The sequence below is a fragment of the Thunnus maccoyii genome, chromosome 3 (assembly GCF_910596095.1).
Source record: "Thunnus maccoyii chromosome 3, fThuMac1.1, whole genome shotgun sequence".
Taxonomy (NCBI): domain Eukaryota; kingdom Metazoa; phylum Chordata; class Actinopteri; order Scombriformes; family Scombridae; genus Thunnus; species Thunnus maccoyii.
In genome coordinates, this window is record NC_056535.1 from 3,257,827 (window position 1) to 3,272,085 (window position 14,259).

The following is a 14,259-nucleotide window of genomic DNA, read 5'->3' on the forward strand; positions in this document are numbered from 1 at the left end:
GACATGTTGAACTGGTATGGTGCTCTGAAACCAACACCAGACAGTAAAAGATTATCATGTTAAGTCAGAAATATAACTGAATACATTAATAATACCATAAGCTAAATTATTAAAATTAATTGTAAAATTAAATAAAAAATTATTATGTTTCTCTTAACCTTTGGAAAAGTTGTTTTAAAACTTTACCTTGTAGTAGTTGATAAAATAAATGGGTTTAGCATGTCAGTGTGTGACATCAGTGTTGAAATGTGTAGAGGACTGTGTTGCTAGCTAGCTTACCTGAAAACACTGCTACCTGTAGCTAAACATGCTGAGCATCAGCCTTTTCAGCCAGCTAGCTGCAGTTAACTTTGACATAAAACAACAACAGTGAAGACAATGTTAATCATCCATACTGTGTACTACTGAAGTGACACTGTATAAAATCTGGTAGTAGCTAAGACATTTTAGTTGGCAAGCTAACACTAACAAAGTTGGCTAAACTATGTGCAAAGACAAAACAAAGGGGTTAAAAATTCTGATTAATTTATCAACTGTTTAAAGGTAACAGAAAAAAATAGATTTTTCTCTTTTTTCAACAAACCAGAGGTTAAAGAAAATGATTTTATGTTTGAACCAGCTACTCTATTTAACTAATTATGTTTTGAACTTATTTGGCTCCACAAACTGGAGTACTCTTAATTTAATTTAATGTGAAATGTAAACAAACTTTGCCAGAGTACCTACAATGTAGAATGTTTAAATTAAATCAAGAGTATACCTTGAGTTTTAATTTAGATACAACATACAATGGCTGATTATGGTAATGATTTGTGATACAAGCATTAATAAATGAATAAACATTAATATAGAACAACTCACTGAGTAGTAAACACAGTGATTCCATCAAAAAAAAAAGGAGAATATATTTTTCAGTATCAACTTGGAGTGTTTTCATTGTGTCTTTCCAGCTTTTCCTCTAACTTGTGTCTGCATTTCCTTACTGCCTCCCCAACTGGATGAGCAGAAGGTAGGCTGACATCACGTTGTGTCCCTTTATTTCATTTTTCCTTGTTATCTGCTGGACATTTCCTGAGCTGAGCCGAGGTCTTACCACTCTGTTAAACATGACCTTCCAGTGTGTTTCTGTGACTGTATAACTGATATAAAAGTGAAGGAAGCCAGACTGTTCCACAGATAAAAGACCGTCTGGGTGGCTGGATTGTAAGAAGATCTGCTCATTTCCGAGACTATGACTGTAATGTCAAAATCCCTGAGCAGAATTTTTTGTCGTTTTGTTAGTCACCTGTTTTAAATGAGTGAAAGAACATGACAGTGTGAGAGTGAGCGGATGAATAAGATAGAACATGTATAAAACATACCACAAAATACACTGTTACATAATGTTGAGATTGCACTGTATTCACCTTTCAAGTAGACAAGTAGTGACTTAATGATAATTAGACCTTTTATAAATGTAAACTTACATATAATATTGGCTTTATCATGGGTTTCCTACACTGGTACTGTAATGAAGCACTGGTATAAAGCTTCATGTGTACAGCAGGACTGTATTTTGCTTTATTAACTGTGTACCGGTCTCCTCTCTTTTGTGAAGGACTTCCTGGGTCAGATGTTCTGTACATTGGGGGAGATCATCGGCTCGACTGGCAGCAGACTGGAAAGGACGCTCTCGTAAGTCCAGCATATAGTACACACACTGTGTTTAGATATCAGCAAAGCAGCCAGGGTTCTCTGTGAAGTTTGTGCAGAGAATCGATCCTAACATCCTAAAAGCTTGTTTAGTATCATCCACAAAATGCAAGAATAACAGCAAATCTTATGTTTTGATTGATTAAACACATATATGAAACAATCAGTTGTAGTAATTGCACCCTGATGAGAGAGGAGACTAAGCAGAGACAACTTTGGAGTTTCATGGGTACTTTTTGTGATTTTAGTAAATAAAGCATAGCAGTTTATTCATCGTCTGCAGATGTTAGAGATATCAGTCATGTAAGTGAGAGTCTAGGTCACTTGTCTCTCTTTAATATCTTTCATTTTCTTCAGCTTGGTGATTTTTACATTATCTTGTCTATGGCTTCCTGTCAGTATTGGTGATTAGAATGAAATGTGTGCTGATGTGCGAGTCAATATGGAAGTCATTATGGACACTGATGGCACTGCTTGCTGGATATCGTGCACTCTACCTGGTCCTTGACCTCATCACCTCGGCTCGCATCAGAAGGTCAGAGTGCTCTGGAATGCAGGCTGGTTGGGAAAATGTAAAGGCAGCCTCCAGTATCCCACTAGATATCATTAAGCTGTCCTTGAGCGAAGGCTTTTACCCTTCAATTGGAGCTCCTCATTGGCAAGTGGTGGGCAGCTGTGGTTGTACTGGGAAGCTCCCATGTGTAAATGTAACCCACATACCAGACTACATACAGAAAGAAGCATCCCTGAGATATTAAATGTTTAAAACAACACTCCGCCACAATACCTAGTACTACCGTAACAATATAAAAAACATGATCCAATTCTGATGAAATTCTGTCACCTGTCTACCTTTGATCGATCTGTCATCATCACCTCAGCTGATGACAGCAGGTCTAACAAAGTGGCAGCACTTCCTTCCCATCTTGGAAAGAGCAGAGGAGTGAGCGGTGTGTTTGCCTGGGGCTGACAGCATGAAACAATTTGAAGCTACCATTTCGCTGAACCTCTTGTTTATGTGTAACAAGAGCCTGGAGGGCTTCCACATGTTCTTTCTATAATTAGACGGTCAGCGTGACGAGTCTGAGTGGCAAGATGTGTGTTTTCAAAGCATGATGATGCTTTTCAAGCATTATTTCACTGAAGACAGGTGGAAAGCAAAGAGAGAATCTCTTTTGCCAGGTATTTAGTTTTATTGGAGATGTGAATGACGACCAAAGTGGAATTAAATCGCCTGTCATACTGCGCGTGTCCTGAATGTTAATATTATTGATTGGTGAAAACCTAGTGCTTAAATGAAAACATAAACAACCTCAGCAGTGAAAGGAAAACTCCTCTACAGAGTCATAAAGCACACATTTAATGATCAACCACCTATAAATCATATTCCATTGACCCTCCTCTGTTTGTCAAAGCCTCTTTGGCTGCTACTCCCGCACTGTCATTTATTTTGTTGAAGCCTGAGGGAGCTTTTCCTAATTCAGACAGCTTGTCAATGAGAGTGAGAGGCTGTGATGCCCTTGGATGCCAGTGCTATATTTTAGTGACTTTGTTGTGTGCGTGTGTGCATGCGTGTGTGTGTGGTGTGGTGGTGGGGGGGTTAGTCAATCAACTGTCTATCACAGCTGTCAATTAATGCCCATACGGCAGACATCAAAGCTACTATAAATCTTCAAATCTTATTAACAATAATTTCTAAAATGACCACCAGCACACTTATTAGAGGGCCTAAATTTAGAGATTGAGACCATAATGACTTCTTGAAAAAAATGATTGACTTAGTATTTCTAGAGAGATGTTGAGGCTTTTTAAATGGGAGTCAGTTCAAGCATCTGGCGGCCGTCGGTGGCATTGCAGTTTAACGTACTTCTGCATTGGCTTCAGCCTCAAGTTGTGGTAATTGGCACTTTGATTTAATTTGCTTTAGTTCCTCCTTCATTTGACACTTTGGAAGATGTTGATGTCAGCAACTAATATAACACTAGACTACAATATTGGTATGTGTAATAATGAAGTAAAAACCATTGGGCAATTCAGTCTGGTTATTTGGCTACTACATGGGAAGGATCTTAACTAATACTTACCAAATTAACATAATCAATAGAACAGATGGCCAGTTCTCCCAAAATAAAAACCCATGTTGTAATAAACTGTATGCTTCCTTTCACCACTTACGTTGACTACAATTAAATGGCTTTTGCTGTCAGCAGCTATCAGAAAGTAAGCTTGGCCCAAAGCTGTTTCCATAGAAATGCAAAACAGAGTAGCTAGATACTGATAAAACCTCTGTTGTGTCTGATCTTGGGGGTTGTTGCGGAGGACACAAATCTCTGTTTTTAACACCAAAATACATCTGTGACTCTGTCTTCCCTTCTCAACCAACTACCACAACAATGTAGAACATCAGTTTCTAAGGCCTAAATGTGAGATATGAGATAGTAGGACTTAATTAAGTCATAATTATGACTTAAGGAAGTCCTAATTTCGAGATAAGGTTTCTTCTGCATCTGTACATCACAAAATTGGGGTGTAGAGTCTGAAAGAGGTTGCGTTATGGGAAGTATAAGATCTGGGGTTTTTGGAGCTTGACCAATACTAGAGACTAGAAGTCAGGGTATTGGCCTCTGCTGCTTTGATTTTGATAGTTCTTTTTTGATTTGTCTCTCAAGTCTCCCAATTTCTTGGAAGTCCAATCGCTGGAGTACTGTCTTACACATTCTATCTTATCTATTCAAACACATGAAGATGTATAATACAAGACTTTTTACTTTAGCGTTACAGCTATTTCTTGACCAACAACACTTATAGTCTGGTTGTCAGATTGAACACTGTTGGACTCTTACTAATACTGTATTTGTAGCTAGTTTGCTAGCTAACAGGGTCCAACCTGTACGTATAGATGACAGCATAAAGTCCATTAAAAGGCTAATGTGTTAACTTTTGAAGAGGCCAGGCCAGGTTTTTCCTCTGTTTTGTAGGCTAAATATCGTGGGCCTACAGAATCTCTGTATTAAACCACATGGATGTTGATTTTCTCATCTGACTGTCATAGCCAGATTAACCTCCAATGAGGTCCCAGGGCCAAAGTGTGTTCTTGGGCCCCCACTGACTCCCACTACACATGGTAATATGTTGGAGCTGAAATTATAAGTTGATTAATTGATTAGTCGATTGACAGAAAATGTGAATATTTCCTAGTTTTTCATGATGGTAATCTTTTTGGATTTTGACTGTTCGTCAGACAAAACAAGTCATCTAAATATGTTAACTTGTGCCTCACTATTTTCTGGCATTTCATTTATAGGACAGCCATAGCTGGTTTCAGCCAAAGTACTCCTATGATGGAATAATACTACCTTGCCCTCAGTTTTCTGTGTGAAACTTGATAAAACACAACTTCATGAGAAATGAGCTCCATATAAATTTAAACAATGTCATAAAACCAGATTTAGTCCCTCTATAAGACCTCTACAAGATGGAAGACCTGTTGTAGTTGATATTGTACTTCAGTGGTGTAGATTTCTAACAAATTTGCAATGAATCACCCAAATGATATGGCGTAAGCTTGCATGGGGGTTATGGGGCTCCAGGGCAGTTGCTGTTTTTCCTGATTGGTAATCCAGCTTTGCTGACTGTGAATTTGACAGAAAATATGCATATTTTGTTAAACCTTTTAGTAAGATATTCATGTCCTGATTTTAAAGACATGCAGACATCTCAGAATGGACAACAGCAGATTGTCCCAACTTTACACAAGCTTTCGACAGAGCGCGCTGACTCATCAATATCTGTTTGCTGTACTCACTGTTCACAATGCACGCACAAACACAAACGACATCAGAGCACAGTTGCTATCAGAGATACTGACAGGAATTATAACCTAAGAGGACGGAAGAGCAGAATACCCAGAGTGCATGATGTACTGGAAAAGTTTAAAGCATTGACGCATTCAGCTGAAAACAAACACTCACACACAGAGCACACAGAGAGGCACAGAAATTATAAAAGTATATTGATCCTCTTTTAATGACAGACGAGTTTCCAAGGCAACTGAGAGCATGAAGTGTACTTTATGCTCTGCACGGCTGAAAAATCCAGCTGGGTGAGCTATTTCCTCCATGCTGCCCTATTCTCCTGTGCTTAAGATGACATCAGAGCCATGGTGAGGATCTATTTTCAGATGTTGGGTGGGGGAGAGGAAGAGAGCCCTGTGGCATTTAACGCGTGGAGGACAGGATTACGAGGGAAACCCACCTCAAGCATCGAGTCACGACACTCTTTTCTGTTGAGGCAGCCTAAGCGCTTGCAGGCTGAAAAATGCGTCTGTAATAGCAATCACCCACCTGCCAGCCTAAACTGAATCGCCTCCTGTGCTTTGGTAATATACTCCACAGTCAAGTTCTACATTAAGTAGTGTGGCTGCTGAGACACTTGACACATTACCAAGACTCACTGGAAAAAAGCCCATTAAGTAAGGGAGTAAAGGTAGGCAGTAAGGAAGATATTTAGCATTTAATGTAACAAACAACACATAATGTACTGTATACTGTATCTGCCTTTGGTTTGAATACCAATTACTGGAAAATTACTTGATCAGATGCTAAGGATTGCTGGATTTCAAAACTCAATTCTGAGAAACTTCCAGCCTGTTCTCTGTTTTGTAATGAAAATCTTCCCATACACTGAAATGCATGGATTCTGTGCACAGCAGAGAGATACAGTAGATAGAGTATAAAAGGTAAAGACATTTTCATTCGCCGCAGTGAACACAGGGGAGAAGTAATTAAAATATGGAGAAGTGTTTGTTGAAGCATGTGATGTGGAATTTCTCTGCGTGTTGCTTAAATATGCAGATCATAGGGAGAGATCAGAGTTTTGAAAGGAACACATCAGTTAAAACTGGATTTTATGTCCATATGCATCTAAAAGTTGGTGCTTCCAGAAGATAAGTGCAATTTACAATAATCATGCTCATCATATGACACTGACAGCTCAGAAAATGCTTCCAGTAAAAGAAAGTGAAGAGGAAATGGGAAGAAAATGCACATAAGCTGATGGTCATGCGCCAGATGAAAAATCTGCAATGACTTTTGCGGCTACAAGGAATAGAATATGTTGAACAGTCCATCAGAGCTGGTAAGAATTTGAAAAAAACTGCTGCAGGAGGGAAAACTGCCGAATTTTCATATTTGATGCCTTAATATATCCAAATCTGAAGGAAGAAATAGATCATAAACCTTTTCTTTAATACCATTCCTTATTGCACCTATTGATGGAAATGCATTATACTTGATATGATCTGCATTTCTTCATTTTTTTCCCCCAGTGTATTGTCAATATAGAGTATCAGTCTGTTTTATTATTTCTGCCCTGATGAAGACCCTGTCAAGTCAAAAGCAGTCATCATTTCAAACCCTTATTTTAATATTTTAATATTTTAATATAACTTTTCTCCTTGTACTACCTTAAGGCCTGTTCACACCAGGATTTACAAGCAGATGTCACTTTATGGTGTGACTGTCACTTAAAGGTGTGTTCAGACAGAGAGCAAAGCAAAGGTTTTCCCCATGTCATTAGCATGAATTTGGACCACTGGACCATTTATGTTTATTCACCCCAATTAGCCAATTTACCAACTGTTAGCTATAAGCCTGCTAGAAACAGACTTTAAAGATATTTTGACATAATGGCCAACCCAGGTGATTATAACTACCATCACCTAGCCCAAAAAGCTTTAAAATGGTTAATGCATTTTTCTGACTCTTTATATTATCAGAATTTGATCCATTCAGTTCAATAACATTTGCACCAAAGTCCATGTCTAGAGGAGCCACATGATTAAATTGTTTTATTGCATTCATGTGTGAGGGGAGCTAACCTTGAGAGTCCAAGATTTTTCTGTGTGTGTTTGTGTTCAGCTCAGCATTGGCACGTCAATGCGCACCACTCTGAGCAAATTTGCATCTAATCGAGTCTTTCCATTGGCTACAGTTTCTCATTCAAGTGAATGGGAAGGTGTGTCCAAACTTTTGACTGGTACTGTATGTATGTATGCAATCACGCCGCCTCTAAAATTCACTTTGCGTGAAAACCTTGATTTCTGTTTTTTTTTTTCACTTTTTTCTGTTATTTTAATTCTGCATCTTTTTGAGAAAGGATGTGCCTGGTTTTTGCAATATTATGCAGGTGAAAAAAGGCAGTCTCTGAAATTTGTTTTATGTGGGAGTTAAAGGACACATCCTGATCAAAGATAACTCCCAGATTCCTTACAGTGATGCTGGAGGCCAGGGTAATACCATCCAGAGTAGCTATATCATTAGATAAAGAGTCTCTATGCTCGGTGTGTGTCTATTAGGGGTGTGCCCAAATACAAATATGTTATTTGGCAAAGCACAATTTTTTTTTTTTTTTTTTTTTCCAAATATTTGTTTCATACAGATATTTTTAAAATTATTTGTTTTGGTTTTTTGGACACAGGTAGGCTACATCGCTATCTCGGTCCCTCTCTTCTGCTCCACTGTTACATCTATCAGCAGGTCTCAACAAGGGGAGTCACATCCACCTGCTACATGACACACATTTCTTTATTCGGACATCATTCCTGGAGTTGTGGTGTTCCCCAGAGATAAAGCTGAGCTACTGACACACGCAAAGTGTGTCAGTAAGTAAGTTATGGACTCTCCATAACCCGTTGTTCCCCTTCTCCTTTCCACAAAGTTAGGTTGTAAAAAATAGGCAATAAATGAAAAGTGCAAAGCAATGATCGCCTTTGAAGATCTTCCCTACATGTTACATGGTGTGCTGTCACTGTGTTATGGGTGTATAAATAGGTAGAGGTCTGTCTGCACTGAGGTGATGAGCAAAGTTTTAGCTCAGTAGTCAGCGCAGTGGTCTATGATCTGGGAGACTCCAGTTGGAGACCCGGTGTGGGGACCTTCTTCATAAGGTAATTTATTCATGAACACTTATTGTAACACTTTAATTTTCTAAATTAAAAGTGTAATAAAAACAAAAACAGGATTTTTAAGCCTCTTTCCACTTTTATTCAAATACAAATACAAATAGTTTTGCTGCCTCAACAAATACAGATACAAATACTGGGCTCTCTGCACATCCTTAGTCTCTATGGCACACCGAGCAAGAGAGAGCAAGAGGGAGAGAGGGAAGCCATTGCTGACTGCTAAGCTAAGTTAGCTGCTAAGCTAACTGCTGAGCTAAAATAACTAACAACTGTGGGATTGGCAAGAAAAGACGCTAAAAGAAGGAGAGAGCTAAGAGTGCTTGAGCAGAACTAGCGTCGGTAATGCAGTTGGCAACCGGAAATGAGACAATAAGTGTACCACAGCATGTTAGCAGCACATCAACATGTTACAGATAAAGCCCTGAAATTTTCATTAAATAAACCCCTGATATAACAAGCCTTATGAATCAGCTGTCGTTCCACAAGTTTAATTTCACCTCAGTGATGTCTCAGACAGCCATGACCTGCAGTGATTGAATGGTATCCATAGCAATGAACATCATCAAGTCCACCAGCAAAGAAGGTGTCTGTGCACACAGAAGTAGGTGGCCTATGACTCATTTATACTATTTTATATACAGGGTCAGACAGGTTGCCAATCCATCAGTTTTATTATTCCAGTGTTTAGCATACTTAAGTTCTTCACCAAACACTTCTGAAGGCTTTCTTAATTATAAAACTGTGACTTTGACAGGGGTAGTTGTCAGGGTTTATCACTATGAAATATACACATTTATTTTCATTATTTCCCCAACTGCCTCTAACCTAGACATGAACAAGTAATTCCTCTTACGCCTTAAATGATCCTTCCTTGCTCTTTCTTTTCAATGACACAACGCACACATCTGTGTGTGGCTTCTCTGCTCTTCAACAATTTCTCCTCCACAGCCTCACGCATTATAAATTCAAACTGAATATGGTGAGGAGCAAGCTGAAGCTGTCCCTGTGGTAAGTTTTTAGAGTGCAGTGAGTCTGAAGTTTTCTCTGTGCTCAGATGTGAAGGAGCGGGAGGTCTTTAGTTCCCCAGAGCTGTAATTGATTTGCTCTCTGTCCTCCTGAGCTGTGGGATCTGGCTGTGTAGATATCTGTTGACACATGGCCTCTTGCTCAATTCTACTATTGTCTTCAAAAGCAGTCCCTGACAAAGTTGTGCCATTAATTAATTAATTAATTTTGTCATCTGAGGTTTTACAAAAGAATTAATGAACTTGGCACACATCAGCTGGCACACTTTATTAACTTTATGCACTTAATGAAGGCTCTGCCTCTCAGATGTGAAAATCTTTCTATTGGCAGTTCATCTGATTAAATATTAAAAAGCCATATGTAGATAGATGCTTGATGTTTCTGCCATCCAGTGTGCCACCGATACAGCAAACTGGCATGATTTCAGCTCTTTGATCAATCCCTATCACTCCTGCCTGTTAACAGACCCTTGCATTGATTTGTCATTTCACTCCATGGCACCACTATTTTTCCCACCCAGTGTTTAGCATCAGCTCCATTCATCTGACATGAACCTGACTATTCCCAGCTCTCTGAATGCTTTTGATTTCAATCTGAAAGTAACATCAAAGCTGGTAGTTTTGCCTTTGATATATTGGATGAGTTTCGACAGAGCAGGAAGTTTGCGTTCTGATCTGACTGTCGTCTGCATGTCCTTGTGCCTGTCTGACTTGTATTTATTTTGAGATGCTTGGAGAGGAGGTTGCCATGGAAAGGAGACTTGACTTCCTGTGTGGGAGTCTTGGGGTGGTGAGGCTGTGGCTGCTGCTAAGCCCTCAGTCAAAGCTGCACTTTATGATGGAGCAACATTACAGTGACAGAGGTGAGATGAGCTTTGATTTAAGCACTTGGGAGCAGGGTGTGTGGGAGGGTGTTGTTGAACCATGACCAGGTTTCTCACCTCTCCACCATAGTCCATAGCTATTCAGTCTGCTACAGCTTCCTGCTGCTCTCTTTGACTAAAGTACAAGTTTAGGGATTAAACGCCCCTGACAGATCAAAAAATTGAGCTTTACAGTCAGGGCCGGATTAACAAGCAAGGCAGCCCCAGGGCAGAAATCAGTTATAGGCAGCTGTTAACCCCCCAACACATACATTCTCCCAAGAAACCAACCAGTATTCCTACACTGCAACACTACCTGCCCCATGTTTGTTGTGTGTCCATTTAGTTTGTGATAATTTGATTAAACATACAGTACCAGTAAAAAGTCTGGATAGTCTGGGAAGCTGTGTCCAAACTTTTAACTGGCACTGTAAATATGTTTAATTGAGTACTCCACTGATTTAGTATCGCACTCCTCTTGCACCAATCGGACTCATGATGGACAGTTTTTAAAAAATGAGTGTGCAACTTGACTTGATTCACTCGACTGTACAGACTGGGGTGTGTTATGCTAGTACCGGCTAATGTAGCCTGGAGCTGCTAGCCTCCAGCAGAGATGATGAGTGGGCTACAGAGGTCTGGTAACCTCACTTATTTCTATCTCCACACCAACAGATTTGTTTCATTTTCAAACTTGAAGTTTTCAGCCCCAGCAGACGCCGTGACATCACACAGAGGGGTTGTCTTATAATCAACTTCACTGGGCCAATACAGTATTTAAACTAGTTTTGTAAAAATGCAGAAGCCACCTGATAAGGTGATAAAATGACAACAATACCACTAATTAATTGCTACAATGACAGTTGTTCAGGGCCACTGATGGTGTGGGGCAATCATGAAATGACAGGTGTGAATGGAGACTCTGTCTGTACCTTTAATCGTGGAGGCAAGCATGATACAAAAGAGTAATTATCTTCTCCTCCACTGACATTTATAAATAATAATAAAATAACAGATAAAATAAAATTTTACAACATGAATACAATAAAAAGTGAGTAAAATAAAATAAATAATGTCTATAAATCCTTCTTAATCAATAGCCAGGCTGAAGAGGTAGGTTTTAGGTTTTAAGTTTTTAAGATATCAACACTGCTTCCACCTGATGTCTTATTTATTTATTGGGACCATGTACAGTGTCAAACATAAATCTTACCATTTGATGTACTGTACCAGGGATAGCCTATAGCTAATAGCTAACATCTGAAGTCCCTTCAGCAGGTCACAATTAAAACATATAACAGAACAATAACAAACAGCACAAAGCAAAAAACATACAGAACACATAATACAAAATACAAAGCAACACATAGTAGTGCATCACATACACCCACAATATCAACTAGAAATTAATAATGTAAGCTTGTTGAGTAGTTTTTAGCAGACTTTTTAATTTGGTTTTAAACGTACTGATGGAACTGTGGTTCCTCAAATCGTCAAGTATGGCATTCCACTTAGTTGTGGCTTTTACAGAGAAAGCTGACTACCCAAATGTAGTGCGACAAAATTTTATGGTACAATCTTGTATAGAGGATATTCTGGAAGATCTAATAGAACTTACTGAGGCAGTGTATACAAAGTCACGTGGAAGAGGGGCCAAACCATTTAAAACTTTATGAACTAGGCACAAATTTGAAAATAATCTTAAAATTCTCAAAGAGTTTTTAGAGTTTGTATAAGGACTCAAGAGGTCATATGGCTGTTTCTCCAGCCTGCCCCCAACATGTAATGCGATAAGATATATGGGAAAGAATCATAGCATGCATAAATATCTTGGCTGCATCCAAAGAGACAGTTTCTAATATGTCTAAAATTTGCTAAGTTGTATTTTATGGTTTGAACTGTTTTTAACACGTTCAAACCATAAAGTTCAAATTTGGATCCAGTGTCACACCATGATATTTAAAATCAGTGACTATGTCAATCCTTTCACCTTTGATGAGAATATCAGCGTTAGGAGGTTGTACCATGGTCTTAGATAAGAACATACCTTTTGTCTTGCTTACATTTAGACTCAGACATGACTGATGAAGCCAATGTGTGATGCTTTCGAAGCAATTGTTAGCTTAGCAGTTGCTAACTCAGCTGTTTTTGCATGTGTGTACACAACAGTGTCATCTGTATACATTTGCAGTTCTACATCATGACACTGTTGAGGGAGATCATTAATATATAGGCTAAATAATAGGGGACCTAACACTGACCTCTGTGGAACACCCATTGTGCACCTCATGTAACTAGACTGTGTGTCACAAACTGTCAGATCCTCAGGCAGACTGTTCCAGCAGCTCAAAGGAAATAAAAGCTAAAAACTGCCTAACCAAAGATTTTAGTCCTGCACTTTGGAACAACTAACAGACTTGTGACAGAGGACCTGAGGGGCTGTACTGGTTCATACATTGTAAGCATGTGAGACATATAGGCTGGTGCAAGACCATGAAGTGCTTTGAAAACAAGTAAAATAATTTTAAAATAAATATAGAAACTGACAGGCAACCAGTTTAAGGACTTGAAAACAGGTGTAATGTGTTCTCTCCTGGTCCTGGTCAGTACTCAGGCCGCAGATTTCTGATTCAGCTGTAGATGATTTACAACTGTTTTTGGCAGACCAGATAGGAGAGCATTACAATAGTCCAGCCTGCTCGAGATAAAAGCATGCATAAGTCACTCTGTGTCATTCAGAAAGAGAAATGGCTGCACTTATGAGATATTTTTGAGATGATAAAAAGCAGGTTTGGTGATGTACCCCACATGAGCCTTAAAGTTCAAAAGTTCGTAAAGCAAGTCTGATAAGTGATGGCGGACAGAAAGACGTACATGAACAAGAGATTTATTCCTCTTCTGTGGCAATAAACAGAGCACATGACCCCACCAATAACTGTGCTATATTCAGAGCTTCATTATATATGTAGGGCTGACAAACAGTAACTGCAATCAACAGCAGGGCTACGGCTATGTACAGACACTCCCCCACACACACACACACTGGAGCGCCTCTTGTAGAAGAGCCACTATTCAGCTACAACACAATTTACCCACACAGAAACTCTCTCAAATGGCCATAAATGTGCATCTGGGGTGTTTTCAAATCTACATTGTTTAGTCCGGTTGAAAGGGATTCTGTTTTGTTTTCCTCTTCAGGACGATTGGTTTGGGCAGATGAACACAGCAATCATACTCTGGTGCAGACCAAAACAGCCGTCTAGTCACAAACAAATTCCGAAGTGGTTAGTTAGTGGCGGGAAAGTAATCTGATCCACGTACAAGGCATACTCTGCAATTTTCAGCTTAACGGCTCCTGGCTACAGGAGCACTTTGCATACTGGGAGGGAGTTAACCTTTAAGAGTAAAACATAATTACCCCCCCCCCCCCCCCCCCCCCCTTTAAATTCCTATGCCACCAACTATCCCACAATGCTTTGTGAAGCAATTCACTCACATCCAATAGAAAATAAATTTGGGTGGACTTCACCATTCCTAAATGCATTCCTTTTCAGCTCCAGAGACATCCTGGAGAGTTAATAGTGCACTGCCACTGAGCTGATACTTGCTCTGTTAGTTTCCATCATGGAGTAAAAGGATGTAAAAACACCATCCTCTGGCCATTTCCTTCCTTCCACTCCCTGTCCTCTCTCCCTCTCACTACATCCATTTCAATAAC

General features: G+C 39.3%; 1 protein-coding gene across 5 annotated transcripts in view; it reads left to right on the forward strand.

Moving 5' to 3' along the window:
- The window catches only part of LOC121893948 (copine-9-like), a 165,554-nt gene that overhangs the window by 60,785 nt on the left and 90,510 nt on the right, over positions 1-14,259 (forward strand). For 3 of the 5 annotated variants that reach the window (XR_006095450.1, XR_006095451.1, XR_006095452.1), the window contains exons 2-3: positions 951-1,009; positions 1,598-1,674. Coding sequence is in view for 2 of the 5 variants with exons in the window: in XM_042406165.1 (XP_042262099.1) it covers positions 1,007-1,009; positions 1,598-1,674 (80 nt within the window). In the remaining 3 variants the exon portion in view is untranslated. Of the gene's footprint in view, positions 1-480; positions 544-950; positions 1,010-1,597; positions 1,675-14,259 lie in introns of those variants that run through there. The other 2 variants (XM_042406163.1, XM_042406165.1) reach the window with 2 other exon arrangements.